Below are 18,657 nucleotides of genomic sequence, written 5' to 3'. Positions count from 1 at the left end.
GTTTCTACTGTGATCACACGAATTCACATCACCACCAGCAATGTTCAAGAGTTCTCTTCTCCTTACATCCTCTCCAGCACTTGTTATTTTGAGAACCATTCTAAGAGGTGTAAGGTGATATCTCACTGTGGCTTTAATTTGCATGTCTGTGATGATTAGTACTGTCAAACCTTCTTTTTGTTTGCCAGTAGGCCATTTGTACATCTTTCGGAGAAATGCCTATTCAGAGTCTTTGCCCATCTTTTTTTTATAATAAACTTTTTTTTATTTTCAACTTTTATTTAATAAATATAAATTTCCAAAGTACAACTTTTGAATTATAGCAGCTTTTCCCCCCATAACCTCCCTCCCACCCACAACCATCCTATCTCCTACTCCCTCTCCCATCCCATTCTTCATCATGATTCATTTTCAATTATCTTTATATACAGAAGATCAACTTAGTATATACTAAGTAGAGATTTCAACAGACTGCACCCACAAAGACACACAAAGTATAGAGCACTGTTTCAGTAGTAATTTCACCATTAATTCTCACAGTACAACATACTGAGAGCAGAGATCCTACATGGGGGGCAGGTGCACAGTGACTCCCGCTGTTGATTTAACAATTGACACTCTTATTTATGACGTTTGCCCATCTTTTAATTGGGTTGCTTTCCTCTTAGTTGCTGTGTTCCTTCCATAGGTTGCGTATTAACCCCTTCTGAGAATTATGCTTTGCAAATATTTTCTACCGCTCCACCATTTCTCTTCACTCTGGTGATTGTGGCTTTGGCTGTGCACGTGTTTTGCAGTTTTATGTTATCTCATTATCTAGTTTTGCTTTTGTTTGCTTGTGCTTTTGTATTGACATCCAAAAAGTCATCGCCCAGACTGTTGTGATGGAGCTTCCACCTTGTGTCTTCTTCTAGTAGTTTTACCTCTTCAGATCTTACAATGAAGGCTTTAGCCTATTTTGTGTTGATTTTCATGCACAGGGAGAGACAGGGTTGGGCTGGGGTCTGGTTTTGTTCTTCTGCAGGTGGACATCTAATTTTCCCAGTGGCATTTATTGAAGTCTATCCTTTCCTCATACTGTGTCCTTGGAACCTTTGTAAAAAAACCGATGGACTGTGAATGTGTGGTTTTATTTCTGGGCTTGCTATTCTGTCCCATCAGTCCATGTGTCCGTTTTTATGCTGGTGTCATGCTGTTTTGATTATTATAGATTTGTAGTTTTTTGAAGTCAGGTAGTCTGATGCCTCCAGCTTTTTTTTTTTTTTTCACTTTAGATGGCATTGGCTCTTTGGGGTCATTTGTGGTTCCAAGTGAATCTTAAGGTGGTTCTATTTCTGTGAAAAATGTTATTGGAATTTTGAAAGGGAGTGTACTGCGTCTATAGATTGCTTTGGGTAGTGTGGACATTCTGACGAAATTAATTCTTACAATCCATGAACAAGGATGCTTTTCTGTTTATTTCTGTTTCTTTGCTTTATCAATTTAAAAAATAATTTTCAGTACAAAAGTCTTTTACCTCCTTGGTTAATTTTATTAAAGTATTTTTTGTAGCTGTTATAAATGGGATTATTTTCTTGCATTGTTTTTTGGATAGTTCATTATTTGTGTATCGAAATGCTGCTGATTTTTGCATGTTGATTTTATATCCTGCAACATTATTGATTCATTATTGGCACTCACAGTTCTTTAGAAATCTTAGGGTTTTCTGAATACCAGGTAACAACAGGCCAATTGCAGGCCAGGGCAATTTGACTTCTTTCTTTCCAACCTGGATTTTTTTTACTTCTGTCTCCTTGTCTACTGTGGCTAGGACTTCCGGCACTATTTTAAATGGAAATGGGAGGAGCAGCATTCTTGGTTTGTTCCTAGTCTTATTGGAAAAGCTTTCCACTTTTCACCACCGAGTGTGATGTTAGCTGTGGGTTTGTCGCGTGTGGCCTTTATTGTGTTGAGGTGCGTTTCTGCTATACTTAATGTGTACAGGTTTCTTACCATGAAAGAAAGGGACTTTTGTCCAACACCTTTTCTGCACCTGTTGAGATGATCATAGAGGTTTTGTTACTGTGATCTCTCATTTTAAAGTGCTCTACCCAGCAGCTGGCGGGACATTCACCAGTTTGTGCAGCCACCACCACTACCATTCCAGGACATTTTAACCACCCCGCAAGGGCAGTCCTCTTCAGCCACCGTTGTATGACGGAGTGTGAGCAGCCGGGCATCTTGGACGCCTAGGGGAGGAAGACACCCAGTCTGAACAGGACACGCGGCTCCCACGGGGATCAGAGATGCGGCAGTCTTGCCGCTGTGTTGCAGTTTCCAAGGCGCTCCTTTCTGCTCCTGGAGACTTTTTGAAGGTGACACCCTTTTAAAGAATCCGTACCAACCTGAATAATTTACAGCACTGAGCCGGGAGCTTGGTAAAAGGCAATGCGAGTGACTCTCATGTTCTTTTCTTACCCTTCCTTCCTGTTTTCCCTATAGCCCACCATTCGGCTCCACTAACTACCAACGTTCCTTGGCTCCCGGCCTTTATCCAGAACGCTCCCTCTGCCCAGAACCTGCTTTCGTGGGATATCCTACTCATTCTTCAAAGCCCATACTTAGGGCCACTTCCTCCATGAAGCTCTCCCTGATGTCAATCTTTCTTCTCCTACTTACACCGATAGCCCTTTGTTTAAATCGCCTCTCTCCAACGATCTGCTATCAGGACGACATAATATCCACCTTTGAATGTGAGTTTCCTGACAGCAGAGACGTCGCCCTATTCATCTCCCAGCTTTCCCAGAGCTCCTAGCTTAGTGCTGGCTGAACTGACTTGAACCACAGAATGTGTTAGTACCAACTTTGATGGTATTTCATTAAAAAAAAAGTAATCTCAGGGAAAAAATTGATTCATAGTTTTGGACAAAGAAATGCCTGTCATAGAGCTCTTCTGAATGAAAAAATAAAACCCCAAACATATTCAAATTAGCTTAGGAGTAAGTGCATTGTTTAAAGGAAGGCAAACACCCCACAGGATCCACAGACACCTTGGGAGTCCAGTTTTCCAGGTGGAGGGAGCTGAGGGGGGTAGGGGTCTGCAGCAGCAAGAGCCGGCGAGCCTTTCCTCTGTGATCACTTTTCTCTTTCCAGAACATACTTGCTGAATCCCATGGTGTGTAGGAAGTGGTGGCAGGCCCTGGGCATAGGGCCGTGAACAAGGCTGTGGCCATGTCCGCCCTCCAGCAAGTCTCAGCCTGGTTCCTAGCGTGAGTGGAGGCTGACTTCACCTCCCCCACACACACCCCCAATCTCAGTGTTTCCTAGTCCTTGTTCTTGAGAGGAAATCGAAGGCTGGTGCCCTCCCATCTGCCTCCTCTGAGTGGCGCTGTTACAAGTGATGGGCGTGGGGTCAGGGAAGGGCAGGTGCTTCTCCCAGAGAGAGAATCAAGAAATGGGCCGGGCTCCCCAGTGGGACGCATTGGAAAGATCACCTTCATTTCATCCGACTTCCTAACATTGGCGGTTCATTTTATGTCCTGAAAGGCACCAGATTCCAAAGCTGACTCTAATAACTCTAATAAAGCCATTTTCTATTGCAGAGAATCCTACGCTGCTACACAGCCGTGGGAAGCCAGGGTCATCACTGCTACCCACGCAGTCAGTTCTGTTGCTGTATGTCACCCATGACTTTCAGAATTGGGGCCTTAGTGATCCTCTTGGTTCTGTGATCTATTTTTAAAAGATTTATTTATTTATTTGAGAGGCAGAGCTAGAGAGAAAGGGAGAGACAGAGACTAAGGTGACCTCACTGGTTCACTCCCCAAGTGGCTAGAATGGCCAGAGTATCGAGCTGGGTCTCCCACGTGGGTGCAGGGGCCCAAGGACTTGGGCCATCATCTACTGCTTTCCCAGGCCATAGTAGAGAGCTGGATCAGAAGAGAAGCAGCTGGGACACGAACCAGCGCTCATATGGGATGCCGGCACTGCAGGCCGAGGCTTAGCTTACTACACCACAGAGCCAGCCCCTTTGTGATCTACGTTACAGGTGAAAAACTGAGATGGAGAGAAGGGACATGATTTGGTCCAGGCTAGGGCTCTGTCGATGGTCGAATTGGGAATGGAACTCGGGCTGCTGCAGCTGCTGCTGTCAGTCCACGCTGTGTTCTTGTCTCTGCACTTACAGTCCCTTCATTCCTCCTTCTCTTTTTCTTTCTTTTTAAAAACTCACTAATCGTGGGCAGGTGTTTATCCTAGAGGCTAAGATGCCTGCATCCCACATCATAGTACCTGGGTTTGCTGCCCCTCCCTGGCTCCTAACTCCAGCTTCCTGCTAACGCAGACCCTGGAAGACAGCAGCTGAGGCCTCCAAGAGTTGGTCCCTGCTGCCCACGTGGAAGACCTGGATTGAGTTCCTGGCTTCAGCTGGGCTCAACCCTGGTTTTGTGGGCTTTTGAGGAGTGCACCAGCAGATGGAAGCTCCCTATCCATCTGTCTTTCCTTCTTGATCTCTTTCTCTGCCTCTCAAATAAATTGATCCAAATTATAAAACAAAATGAAAACCCCAGTAGCCAGTTGCTTTTCTGAAGTAGTTAAATAATACAGATGGTTAAAAAAGAACCAGAATATGGAATTGCACAGGGAAGAGTGATTCTCCCTCCCACTCCATTCCTATCCTTAGAGGCTATTGCTGCCTGCAGTGTCTTTATGGAGATAGTCTATAGACTTGAAGTATTGCATTACTATTTTTGCCTTTTAAAAACTATATCTTGAGGATAATTTTATATATGGAGATGCATATATTGATGAATCCATATGTATCTCCATGTATATATTATAGATACTTTAGAGGGAGAATTGCCAGGACTTGGTGACAGATGGGATACAGGAGTTGAGACACCAGGCAGCATCAAAGACCTCCCAGTTCAGTGGCTTGGACACGTGGCTGGATCTTGGTCCCTGAACTTTCAAATGCACAAGGGTTTTTCTGAGTATGTAGGGGAAAACACAGCTTATGGAGTTCTAGGTGACTCACTTCTTTGGCTGTAGAATTTATTGGTAGTAACTTCTTGAACATTGGTAGCTGGGATATCTTGGTGATATGATTCTCACTCTCTCAGGGATTTGATACCAAAAGTCATCCACCTACCCTCTTGTGCATGCGCCTTTTTCTACCAAGCGAGGAAGTCTGTACCCCCAGCCCTTGAATCAGGGCGTGCTTCATGTTTGGCTTTGCCAAACAGAACAGAATAGAAATGAGAGGGACCCTTCCCAAACCCGGACCTCAGTAGGACTCGCAGCGCTTTCTCTTCCTTCCTTAGAACCTGCCCAGCCGCCAGGTAGAGACAGCCTGGGTCACCTTGAGGGGAAGCGAGTGGCCTCACGGAGCACAGCTACCCCAGCTGAAGCCCATCCCACACCAACCAACACCCAACTGACCTGGCAGGTGACAGCTAATTCATGGGAGAGCCCAGGAGAGAGGAGGGGAGCCACTCAGCCGAGACCAGCTGAAGTCGCTACCCCCAGAGCGACTGGTTGGTAAAAGTTGTTGCGTTAAACCACTAAGTTTTGAGGCAGGAATGGACACTTGTTATGTATACAGGAGTTGGAGCTGAGGAAAGAGCTCTGCATAGAAAACAGCTGTGGGGTTTTAATTTGTTTCAGCTGATTCCTGGGGCGACACTTAGTTATTTTCATCAGTACAGCTAGCTGAAAAACACAGGGCCCCCAGAACAATTTTGGTTTCTTGGGACACTGTAGGGACTTAAATTATTTGGATAACTGCTTCAACTCACTCCTTGTGAGCAAAGCTACTCTGAGGCTCTTAAATTAGTGGCCCAGACTCTGATTTCACCTATAATAAACTGACCAAAAGTTTAATCCCAGTGATCAGGTTTCCCAATCCTCCCAAAGAAAAAAAAATATATACATATCATTCCCCTAGCACAAAATCCTTGATAAACACCAAACTAACGTCTGCTAACACCAATATTACTTCAGGAAGAAAGTGAATTATAGTATGAATATAATGCACAACAACCGAAAAGTGGTGTTCACTCAATACATTTCATCAGCCTTATTTTCCTCCAATTTTCTATGGACTAGTGAAAATACCAGCACGTATCAGTATGTTCTGTGGACTAGTATTTGAGATTATTTTTGAAGAGTGTCTACTAAAATTCTTCCCACTTTGCTTCTGAGAATGCTGATATTTAACTTTAAAAAAAAAAGTTTATTTATTTCAAAGGCAGAGGCAGAGAGATGGGGGAGGGAGGAAGAGAGAGGGAGAGGGGAAAAGAGAATAATAGCTCCCATTGGCTCACTCCCTGAATGTCTACCACAGTTGGGCAGTGCCAGGTTGAAGCTGGAATCCGGGAAGTGCATCAGGGTCTCCCACATGGATGGCAGGGACATAAGTACTTGAGCCTCCCGGGGTACACATTAGCAGGAGCTGGAAATGGGAATGGAACCAGGACTCAAACCCAGGCTCTCAGATCTGGGATGCTGTCTTTGGAACGGTGTCTTAACTGCAGGGCCAAATGCCTGCCCCGACATTTAACTGTTGACTGATCGAATGTGGCCACCCCAAGAAGCCCTCCTGTCCCATACAGGCTAAGCTGAACACCCTCTTCTGCGCCAGATTCCTGGACCACTACAGTATTGGTGGGGCCCAGTATGAAGGGAGAACACAGGGCTCCTTGTCCAAAACTTATTCAGAATTTCAAGATGGCAACTTGAAACCAAGTGTGGGGCACAGATGATCTGGAGCCCTTTAAGACTGTGAGGACCCTCACGCCCACGGAGCCTGCTCAGCTTCTATATTCCGACTCTGCAGAAATCCTGGAGTCCCAGAGAGCAGGGACTTTGTGCCTGACACCTGGTGGTCCTTCAGGTCTATGCTGTGAGAGTGACCATTTATTAAGCACTGCTGGGGGTCCCTTCAGCCGGTCAAGCACTTTATGTAAAGTAGAACACATTTGTGGCCTTCCTGGGGACATCGGTGTCGTTCCGAGATCCATTTTATGGAGGAGGAAGCTGAAGTTCTGAGAGATGAAGTGATTGATGCCATGTCACAGACCTTCCATGAGAGGGATGCAGAGTTTAATCACAGGCATGATGGAGGGGTTCCTGGGCGATTTAGCCACCCGTCTCCCACCCCACATTTGGCAGTGACTGTGAACAGTTTTATTCATCACAACTTGGGGGTGCTACTGGCAACCAGTGAGTAGAGTCCAGGGGTGCTGCTGGACATCCTGCAATGCACAGGACGGCTGCACCCACATTGTCCAGCCCCAAGGTGGAGCAGTGGGCCGGACAGCGAAGCCGCAGTCCTAACCTTGAGCACCAGATCCTTCATATTCTCTTCTTTATTCATACTTATTTGCAAATTATAATGTATTTATTTTTCTTCAATTGGCCTTAATATTTCAAAGAATTGACTCTGCTTAAACAGTTATGAACCAATGGTTGGTGTATTATTTTTTCTTGGGTTGCAATACATATAAAACTATCATCGCAAGACAGATTCTTGTTGGGGGTACCACCAGAACCCTCTCCTGTCCCACCAGCAGTCCGGGGAACCACTCTTCAGATGCACTTTACTTCTTTTAAAAGCCTCCCCTTACCTTTTCAGAATGAGAGAATAGGATGTACCCTGCCACCGTGTTGCTGGAGACTGGCAAGGGGCTAGATCCATGTCACTTCTGTTCCCACTCCCTCTTCCTTTAAGGCTAACAGCTGCTTAGAAACCTCCTTGCAACCCTAGAAGCCACCTGATGAGGACAGTGAACAAACACCACAAACAACCTGTCTGGGCTTGGGCCACGCATGGGTAATTTAATTTGTTGTGTTGCCCATGGACCTGAGCAGCAACATCCTACTAAGCAAACAGCCTTTGTTCTGTGGCTCTTGTCCCTAAATTGTCAGGGAGTACAATTTTGCTGCCGTGTGTACAGCAGTCTGACATAATTAAGGCGAGAGCAAATGAGATTCTTCTTTACAAAGTGCCTGTGATGTAAATAACAATGCCATCATCTCGTTCATAGAAAGCACTTTCATTAAGAGATGCATTTTAATTTCAACATATTTGCATGAATCCATGTGGGTCATGGTGGTGGTGGGGCATTTGGTGATGATTTGTCTTCCATGAACTTGCCAGGTGTTTCAATTAGGTAGCATGACCATTCCCTCCCCAGGGAGCCCAGACCTTCTCTGTCATGTGCTCCAAACAGCAGGTAGGGACTACACTCACTGACTTGACGTTCCTGGAGGAAACAGACTTTCTGAAGAGTGAAAGGAACCAAGATGATTGTTTCTTTTTCTAAATATTTTTCAAAGGTTTGGGAAAGAGACTGGGGCAAAGTTCTGGTGGTGGTGGTGGTGGGGGCAGCAGCCGCACAGCAGACAGGGAAGGAACGTGATTTTGGGAGAAAGTCAAGGGCATTGGTGGCTTCAAGTTTGGAGTCATCAGCAGGGTAGATCCTTCTGCCTCTCCGAAGCACAATCCTTGCACTCTGATCGTCACAAATAGGGGGCAGTCTCTGTTAATTAAAGCCAGGAGCAGCTGCCAGAGTGAGCCTGCTCCGAGGACAGGGTCGCATGTCCTGGCAACAGGCGATCTCTTACAGATTTGGAGACGGACTTCTCTGTCCAGATGAGCGTCTTTTCTCTAAGGTGTTAACACAAAGAGAAATGCTTGAGAACCACCCAGTCCTGCAGGAAGGTGTCTGGGCTCGGCTTCCCCCGCCCCCAGGTCCTGTGCTCGGCTCCGCCCGGCTGCTTGCTGTGAAGTAGCAGGGAGAGGTGTGGGGGTGGACGGGTGACAGGTGAGCTCTGGGTTAGGTGACTGGCAGTCTGCATCCAGCTCAGACTTAGCTTGCTGGACCCCAGAGAGCCTGCCGGAGGTCCTCTTTCCAGTGCTGAATCCCAGTGGAGAGAGCTCCTTAGCCTTTTTTTTTTTAGCAGTCATCATAGCACAAACTCTGTCACCCATCCGGGGTGCTCTTCTCCTCTCCCTGTTTAAGACAGTCTTGCATAAAAGATCAGAACTAATGAATACAGCCCATACATATTTTCCAAGTGCTCACCATGATAGTCAAAGCTCCCTGCCGTTTGCATCTGAAGGTGGGGGACAGACACCAGTCTCACATACACAGTGCAGTGTCAGGTGGACGCAGGGTTGGGGAGCCTATTTTAGGAACGTGTGACATACAATGTCCAGGATGCAAGCTCGAGAATCCAATGTCTCGGGTCAAATGCCAGCCCCAGCGTACTCACCGAGCCATGGTCTGCAACTAGTTTAATTGCTTTGAGTTTTGGTCTCTTCTGCTCCTGTGTGAGCTTGGGAATATTATCTAACACAAGAGAGAGTTAAATGAGATCCGTCACTCAGTGGCTCAGCAAATGTTTCCAGATTGTCTGCTGCACGCTAGGCACTGCTCTGAGCTTCCGTGAGGAGGTGATTTTAGAAAAAACAGGCTTAGTGGGTATGCTACAAGCCCGGAATAAATGTCAGCTATCATTAGCTCTCACACACCAAGGCTGGAGTCGGTAGGATTCCGAGGGCTGCAGTGGGCGTGGGCTGCCAGTCATGACAGACATACCACACCATCCTATTTTGGGGATCCGATTCTAATGAACCTGGTGAATCCCGATGAAACAATCACACATCTTCCCCAGGTGGGGATGGTACAGAAGACATCTCTTCATACAGCAAGTCTCCCAGGGGCTGGCACAGTCCGGGGCAAGCTCTCTCAACATTGCCCTCCTGTGTGTCTGCAAGCCCTTTCTCAAACGTCTAAAGCAACTACCCAAACAAGTCCCAGTCAGTCCTCCCACGCCTTTTCAACCAAGGAGACCCTAATATCCAGCCCAACCCCTCAATTCTTTAAAAGCACCCCCAGAAGCCCTTGGCTGGAACCAAATTGGGGGGTGGGGGTGGGCAGAAAGCACTGTTTCCTTGCAAACCGCCTAGCCGACTTCAAAGTGTATACTTGGTTAATGTAATTAAAAAACAAAACGCCTGGGCGTGTGGAGATCTAAATCTGGTGCAGCAGCTTTGGTGCAAATTCTGTTTTGGGGGCTCCTGGATTCAAATTCAAGCCGAGGAGAGGAAGAAGTGGGAGAAGTGGGAGAGGGCCGACGGATGGCCGGAATCTGCCAGCAGAGAGAGGGGCAGATTTGGAAGCGCCAAGGGGAGACCGGAGGCTGCAAGCCCAGGAAGCCGCGCTGAGCTCCGCGGCGCCCGGTGAGAATGTCCGGGGGGCCTCCTTGGGGACAGGGGCCAGCTGGCTCCGGAGACCGATGCACGGGCTCCAGGTCCGGGAGGGAGGCTGAGGCTGGGCGCCCAGGCCTTGCGCTGCGCCGCGGTCGGCCCTCCCGTGGAGCTCCGAGAACGCCGCGGGGGCGGCGCGGGGCGGAAAGCGGCAGGTGCCGTGCCGGGGGCTGGGGGAGTTCCAAGGAACGATCTTCCGGGACCTGCCCGTGCCTGGGCTCCGTCCGCGGCCCCTGCCTACCGCCGGGGCTTCTTTGACTAGTTCATACCTAGCTGCTTGCCACCCCTCCTGGTCGGCTCAGCCTTGGGTCCTCGCCTCGGCCCGGGGAGCTGAGCCATCCGGGTCGCGCGCGAGGCTGGAGGGCGCAGCCGGGGGCCGGGGGAAGGGCGATGCGGAGACTGCGCCCAGCTTGTCTTGGAGCGAAAGCCATCTAGTGAGCCCCTGCCTCTCGGGGTCGCGCCTTCTTCCCTGGTGGGCAGATTCCGGCCGCAGCTCCTGCGCACGCACCCCGTGAACGAGGCACGGGCGGAGCCGCCTCTGCGCCCTGGACAGGTCCGAGCCGCGCCTCCCGACCAGAGAGGGCGCGGGAGGTCCCGCCGGCGTCCTCCACCTGCCGGGAAAGCCGAGCGGCTCCTCCAGCCGCGGTGGCTGCCTAGCTCGCTCCTCCCCGCCCGCCCGAGTCACCTCTCCCCGCGCCCCCGCCCCTCTCCAGCTCGCGCCCGCCCCCCCACCCCAACCCGCGCCTCCTCTGCCCGCCCCCCCTCTCCCTCCCCCTCCCCCTCCCGCCTGCCCAGCTCCCTTCATTCCACAAGTGTCGCTTCGCTCTCTCCGGCGCACTTGGCGAGCCGGCGAGGTGAGAGGGATTCTGCGAGCGGCCGCCGCGCGGCGAGTCCGGAGCGGGCGGCTGCGGGGAGGCGCGGACAGACCGACGCTCCCGCTTCTCGGCCCGCGCCTCCCCCTGTGGCCGCCGGACCTGCACCCCGCGCTTGCCCCCGCTCGTCCTCCCCCCCGCCCGGCCCCGCGCGCTCCTCCTCGGCCGGCCCCCTCGGCGCGCGGCGCGCTGGAGGCGAACGCGGGCTGAGCCGAGCGCAGTGGCCGCCGACCACCGAGCGCCCCGCGCCGCTCCCTGCATGTGCGGCCCGCGGCGGCTCGCAGCCCCCGGCAGCAGCCTCGGCAGCTTCGGCCGCGCCTCCAGAGGCGGCTGCAGCGGCTCCAGCGGCGGCCGAGCGGCCGAGCCCGGGCTGGGAGACACGATGCGCCGCGTCCTCCGGCTGCTCCTCGGCTGCTTCCTCACCGAGCTGTGCGCCCGCGTGTGCCGGGCGCAGGAGCGAGCGGGGCACGGGCAGCTGGCGCAACTGGGCGGCGTGCTGGTGCTGACAGGGGGCAACCGCTCCGGGGCCGCCTCGGGAGAGGCCGGCGAGGGCGCGGGGGTCTCGGACGCGCCCCCGACCCGGGCGCCCACGCCGGACTTCTGCCGCGGCTACTTCGATGTCATGGGCCAGTGGGACCCGCCGTTCAACTGCAGCTCGGGCGACTTCATCTTCTGCTGCGGGACTTGTGGCTTCCGGTTCTGCTGCACGTTTAAGAAGCGGCGGCTGAACCAGAGCACCTGCACCAACTACGACACGCCGCTCTGGCTCAACACCGGCAAGCCCCCTGCGCGCAAGGACGACCCCCTGCACGACCCCACCAAGGACAAGACCAACCTGATCGTCTACATCATCTGCGGGGTGGTGGCTATCATGGTGCTGGTGGGCATCTTCACCAAACTGGGGCTGGAGAAGGCGCACCGGCCCCAGAGGGAGCACATGTCCAGGTGGGCTGCCCCCCTCTTCCTCCCCTCGGGGCCTCGCCCTCCCCGCTCTCCCCTCCCCAACGTCCCCCAGGCAGTGGCGCGGGCCCCCAGCTTCTCCGCCGGGGGCTGTCTCCCCGGAAGCCAACTTGGGCTTGCAGCGCGACCAAGGGGCGCTGGGTTCCGCACAGGTGTGCGTGTGCGCAGGGGGCCTCTGTCCCCTCGCCCTCTGGCCAAAGGCGGAAGCGGACTTGAGTCGCGCGGCCTGGGAGCCCCCTGAATCTTGGGTTTTGGGGAGGGGGGGTCCTTGACACCCTTCGGATTCCAGGTAAACAGGGGCAGGCGAGCCCCAGAGGGAAGGGGGGCGTGTGCGAGCCCGCGCGCGCGTGTATGAGCGAGGTTGGCGGGGAGGGGGGGGGAGTGAGTGCCGCCTGCAACTCGTACTCGCCGCGGTGAGGCGGGGTGGGGGCGGGGTGGGGGGGAACAAAAGCCCAGCTTGGAGCGCCCTCCTGGCCATCCCACAGCTTCCCGGTCCCCGAGTGGGGATCTCGGCTGCCCCCGCCTGTGCCACCCTCCTTGCACCTTTCTGCTTGTCAGCACCTCCGCGCCACTCCCTCGGCCTGGCCGGCGTGGCCTCCGGGGGCCCGAGCCCCCTCCCCGAGAGCCTTCACCCCGCAAGCACCCTGATTCGTCAACTTTGCTGTGTGCCTGATGCATTATGCAAGTCCCAGCTCGGCAAGGCGCAGCAGATGGGGGAAGGCATTTGGGGATTAATGGAGCTATTTGCCTTTTGCGTGTGTTTTCTAAAGTGTCTAAATGAATTCGCACAACTCAGTAACTTTGGAGGCGGAGGAGGCAGTCGTGAACTTGCAACCCTCGGGCCAGGTGGGTGGGTGGGGGAGGCGAGGGGTCGGTGTGCAGTCGCGGCCCGTGAACGGCTCGCTGGAGGGCCGGGCGTGACATTTAGCTGTCCCCTTCCGGCGTCCGGGAAGCCAGGTTGCTGCCCACCTCCCCTCCCAGGCACCCCTACACCCCGCCGGGGGCCTGTGTGCGCGCGTGTCTGTGCACGCGCTCCGTGTGCCTGCTGCCTACAAGATCTTAACAAAGAGACCCACCAAAAATAGGCGAAGGAACATCACCACCTCACTAGTAATTATTTTCTATTTATACGCAGAGTATCCAATGATTTTTTTTTTCTCCAGAAGGGAGGGATTTGGGGGTAGGAGGTGAAGTTCTGGGTTCGGGTCAGCAGGGAGGTGTGAGGGGATGGTGAGGTTTTCAGACAGTGACATAAGCCGGGAGGGGAGCCAAGAAGCCCCCAGCTAGCAACGGAGTTCAGCCTTGGCCCCGCCCCCCTCTTGCGGTTTCCCCCTCCCACCTCAGGTGCCCCGTCAGCAGCCCCACCTGCCCACCTGCCCACCTGCCCGCCTGCCGGGTTATTTCACTCCCTTGCTGTCAGGCCAGGCCCTATTGATTCTCCCGGTCCCCGTGGAGGTGAGAGGAAGAAATGCGTGCAGGACTGCGGCAAAGGGTGCCGCCTGGGTAGCAAAGATTTCTCAGAGCCAGGTAGGCAGCTTTGCAGATTCGCCTGAACTGCAGAAATCTCTATGGAGCCTTTCCCTCCAAACTGGCTCTTAAAGGAGCCCTCCGGGATAGGGAGGGGCGGTGGGAAGGCGGGGAGAGGAGCTAACACCCGGGGTGGGTGGCTGGCAGTGACTTCACACGGTCTTGGATCTGAGCTCCTCCCCAGGTATCCAAGGGCCCAGCAGGGACCCGACTTCTGGTCCTGCCACCTTGCGGCGCTGGGGGGTGACTCCAGCCAAGGGCTGCAGCCCCGTGCCTCTGCAGGTGCCAGGGAAGCTTTGATTGGAGGTTGAGTGTAGGGGTTGCTTAGCTGCCCCGAGTGCACCTGGGGCGTTCCAGAGCGGGGTGCAAGGACAGACTTCTGCAGAGGGGGGTTGTTGCTTTTTGCTGGCAGCTTTCTAGGTATGGCGTTCAACCCTGGCTGCTGTTGACGATTACCTGGAGTGCTTTGCAAAATAAATAGGCAAAAATACATACATACAAAAATGACCTGTTACCAGGGGCCCACGTTAGACTTCGGAATCTCTGCTGTGGGGCCTAGCATATTTTCCTATAAAGCACTCCAGGTGATTTTCATGTTGAGCCAATCGCTGTTAAGGAACTGATAACCTCGAAACACCGGCCTGCATCCCAGGCCCTGGACTCTGTGTGTGTGTGTGTGTGTGTGTGTGTGTGTACACGCTCTCATGTAGTTTTCACAGGGACCTTATGAGCCAGGTACTGTTTTAATTCCCACTTACCTGTGAGAAAACCATGGCTCAGGTATGGTGGATTGCCCAAGGTCCTACAGTTAGAAGATCGTGCAACTTCTTGTCTCCCAGTTTCAGCTATGCCAAGGGCAGATGTTTTCAAATCAAGTGAGCGTGGGAATCTGGGGGCAGCAGAGGTCCTAAGAATGCAGACTGTTGAGTTCTATCCACAGAGATTCTGAAGCCATGGGTTGAGGTGGTTCCCCACCATCCTGCTGTTAACAACCTCCCTGGATGGCTCCGAGAAAAAGCAGCCCACATTTGGGGAAGCACTGGGCTTGGGACTATTTTGCAGAGAAAGGAAAGGGGCCATTGCTTGCACTGCGTGGCTTGTTTCTCTCCCCCTGGGTAACCTGTCTGTGGTGCTGGGGTTGCCCCAGGTCACCTCCGAGCGCATCAGGTGCTCATTCTGCAGTTAATCGTTTGGGGTCCCCGCCTTGGCACTTGGCTCCTTAGCTTCTGCCTGACGGTGCCAAGGGATGCAGGTCTACCATCCGAGGGCCTGCTGCAAGGTAGCACAGCTTCCAGGTGAAACTCACCTGCCAGCTGCCGCTTCTTTATTTTGTCTGCGGCTGCAAGGGATCCTAAGCTGGGGTTGCTTCTCCACTTGTCTCGGAGTACCTTTTCTTAAAGACATAAAGCAGGTTGCCATTTTCCCAGGGTGAACTTGGGCCCTGGTGACAAGTTAGACTTGTGTTTTCCATCGGAGTCTTCCAAGATGTGAGTTAGCAGGCGCAGCGTCCTAGGTGCACGGCTCACTTCCTTCTGGGATAATTGAGAGAAATTCAGCAATTCCAGGAAGGTGGGGACAGGGAGGCTGGGGTGAGATTTTGTGAGAGCCACCCACCCTATTAGCCTCGGCGGCAGCATCCCCATTCAAGAACTGTTTTTCTTTTCTTTCTTCTTCTTTTTTTTTTTAAACAGCTTTTTCCTTCCATTCCTTTTTTAAGAGGCAGAGGGCTCCCATCTCATGGTTTAGTACCTAAATGCCTGCAATAACCGGGGATGGTCCGGGCCAAAGCCAAGACCCAGGAACTCAATCCAGGTGTCCCTCATGTGTGGCAGGGGCCTGATGACCTGAGCCATTTCCTGCCTCTTGCCAGGGTCCCTTCTTCCAGCCTCCCTCCTTGATTCCTCTCCTTCCTTCTTTGCCTCTTTCCTTTTCTTCCTTTTTTTTTTTTTTTTAGCTGAAACATTGAAAATAAGTTACAAACAGGCCATTGGCCCTGAGGGGGTGCTCAGCATGGGTCTGCTAAAAATATTGTCCCACAGAACACAATTCCATCATCATACTCGAGGGAAGCAAACCCCCAAATTGCTTGGTATCACCAAATGCCCAGTCAGGTTAACCATTCCCAGTCATGTGAAAATGTTGTGGGGCTTGGTTTCCCAAGTTAGGATTTGGTCAAGACACCATCGTGTTTGGCTGTGAAGTCCCTTTACTTTCCATTGTATTGATGTTTCAAAACCAAGCTGCAATCAGTTGTCAACATTTAAAACTGGAGGATTACACACAGAAAACCCAAGTTTTGTTGAGAATCCGGTAGGTCTGGTAACACCGCAGCTGCATGTTCACAACGGAACTACTGGTTGTGCTGAGTGGTGGGTGCTCCCTTTGGAGAGATCTTGGGTTCATCTCAGCCACCATCCTGCTCCCCTATTTCACTGAGAGATGTTACTGGCCAGGCTGGCCTGAACAGCATGGGCTCCAGTGAGATGGCCTGAGATTTGATTCTGTCTCAGCCACTTAATTGCTGTGTGACCTTGGGAAAGCTGCTTCCTCTCTCTGAGTCTGTAAGTTGAGAATTCACCAAGACCAGGCTTGGAACGCAGTAAGTGTAGACCCTGTCTCAAGGTCACTGCTTGGCAGCTCTTACTCTGTAACACCACCCTTATTAGAACGCGTCCGGCCTTGTGTTACCGAGGGGAGGAGTTCTGTTGCCTGGACCCCATTGGTCATCCCTAGTCCTGCTGTGTTTGTTTATCAGTGTGACTCTGGCCACGTCTCCTCACCTCTCTGGATTGCACTTGAATCTGAACTGGAGAGGCTGGGCGATTCAGGAGGGGGAGGTCCATGAGTGACTGCGTTCAGTGCGTTGCTGACCGTAGGTCTAGGGGACATGGAGGAAGCCTGCTGGTTCTGCAGTCTTGCCATAGACTTCATGTGGAAGTTCCCATTTCGTTTCATGCCCTTCCCTTTGAGGTAGGGGTTAGGATAACCTGCCCTGTACAGAAGCGTGGATCGCTTTCCACAAGGACGAACAAGACCCCAGTGAGTGAAGAGTTGGACTTCGGAGCCAGGCAGGCTGAGGAAGGCACAGGACCTGGTCTTGGGGTGAAAACCTGCAGGACTTCAAGCTTCTCAGATCCCAGAGAAGTGCTTGTACCCTGCAAACAACAGCACGTGCATCTGGCCTGCTTCAAGGAGCCACTGTGAAATGCAGATGAAGAAGAGCATTTTGTGTACCTGCTCCTGCTGAGCCCACACCTCTTCCAGGAGGCATTGGTGAAAATGACCTTGGGGGCAGAAACCCTTGTTCGAAGCTCTCTACACTTGAAGCCAGCAGAGAACCTGTGTCAGAATTTTGCCCAGCTTTAATCAGAATTGGAAATCCAAGCATCGAATTGCAGAGAATGATGTCTTGTTTTCCAAACACAGTTCAGCAAAGCTGGAGTTGTTTGCAGATAAATGGTGTCTTTCTTTTGCCCTTCCTCTCGTCTTTGGACTTTTGTGCAGTGTCCCCACCTTCTTGCATGTCTCTGGTTATCCTATGACTTTTACCAGCTTCCTGGGCTGGGGAAACCAATTATGCACCCATATACTGTTGACCATTGTTTACCATGGGAAGTCTTGAATTTTTTTTTTCTCTCCCCCCCCTTGAAGGCTATACTGTTTGGGTACCAAGTCCTTGCATTTTAGAAGTCAACTTTATTGTTCATTGTGTAGCGTACACAATGGAATGCCCGCAGTTTGATGAGCTCTGGCCACTGTCTACATCTGTGTGACCACATGCCCGTCGCCCGTTCTGCATTAATGTTACTTCTCTGCAAGAGGAAATGCCCAGGAGTCCTGTTCAGGTGTTTGAACATCAGAACGTGGTTTGGACGTTGGGACCCTCAGAGGCTTTGAAGGTCTGGGACTCAGAGCTCTGCTTGCCCACACTGAGGTCCAGCTCAGCCGCTGGAATGAAGATGCAGTATTTTATTTCTGTGCCTCGGCTGCGCCTGTTGTGTTTGGTTCAAAGTCTCCTCTGTCAAGATTGCATGGCTGCCTGTCTTTGCCATTTAGGTATCCACTCCGATGTCACCGTCTCGGAGGGGCTTTCTTTGATCACCCAGGCTTCATTTCCTCTGCCCTACACACACACACACACACACACACACGCACGCACATGCACATGCACACGCACGCACGCATGCACACCAGCTCACTGCTCCACGTTACCTATTTCATTTTGCATTATGGTCTAAAATTTGCTAGTTTATTATCTGTCTTCTTCAATTGTAGCTCACAGTAAGGAATGCAGGGTGACGACTGTGTCCAGAGAGCCTGGTTTAGTACTTGATGCATAAGAGCTCTGGTTTCTGACATCCTCCCTTGCGTGGCGTGAGGAAGTATCGCCTCGTTCACTCATTCCTGTATTGCATAGGTATTTATTGAGCATTGACTTTATGTCCAACACTGCACTGAGAGCTGTGAAAGAGCAGAGAATAATAAAGATGCAGTGCTTGCTCTCCTGGAGTCAAATAGCAGGAGACAGGAAACACACGAGGACGTGTGCCGGAACATGGAGGCTAAGTTGAACCTTGTGGCCCTGCCCATGTCTAATCATTTCCAACCTTAAAAGTTGCAATATTTCAGCAGAATTGCTCGGGACTGGGTTAAGGAGTTATAAAGAAAAGTGTAGTTTCTTGCGGGAAGGTCCCGATCTTTGGCAAGGTTTCCTAAAGAAGTAGAACCAATATGTAAAGACATTTATTATAAGGAATTGGCAAGTTCAGAGTCTTCAGAGCTGATGTCCCTGCTCCAGGCTGAATGACTTCTGTAGAACCGGGGAGAGTCACTGTCCCAGTGCAAAGGCCGCCAGGAGCGTTCTCTGCTACTCAGAAAGGCTCAGTCTCTGGCCCTGTTTGGGCCCAGATGACATGATGAGAGGCCCGCTTGCATTAGGTCCTCTGCTTTACTTGTCTACCCACTGGATGTTACTCTCTTCAAAGAATACCCTCACAGAGCTACCCAGAGCAATCTTTGATCAAATACCTGGGCACCCCATAGCCT

At 51.8% G+C, this 18,657-nt stretch overlaps 1 protein-coding gene across 9 annotated transcripts in view; it reads left to right on the top strand.

The window, feature by feature from the left end:
• The first annotated feature begins 11,047 nt into the window (after positions 1-11,047).
• Positions 11,048-18,657, top strand: part of SHISA9 (shisa family member 9) — a 346,359-nt gene continuing 338,749 nt past the window's right edge. For 2 of the 9 annotated variants that reach the window (XM_089321830.1, XM_089321829.1), the window contains exon 1: positions 11,049-12,069. In XM_089321830.1, coding sequence (XP_089177956.1) covers positions 11,384-12,069 — 686 coding nt within the window. In that variant the 5' untranslated portion in view covers positions 11,049-11,383. Of the gene's footprint in view, positions 12,070-18,657 lie in introns of all 9 variants that reach the window. The other 7 variants (XM_089321834.1, XM_089321835.1, XM_089321832.1 and 4 more) reach the window with 6 other exon arrangements.

Source organism: Oryctolagus cuniculus, chromosome 19, assembly GCF_051225735.1.
Source record: "Oryctolagus cuniculus isolate XC-2025 breed Fujian yellow rabbit chromosome 19, ASM5122573v1, whole genome shotgun sequence".
Classification (NCBI taxonomy): Eukaryota; Metazoa; Chordata; class Mammalia; order Lagomorpha; family Leporidae; genus Oryctolagus; species Oryctolagus cuniculus.
This window is presented reverse-complemented; position numbering and strand designations above follow the sequence as displayed.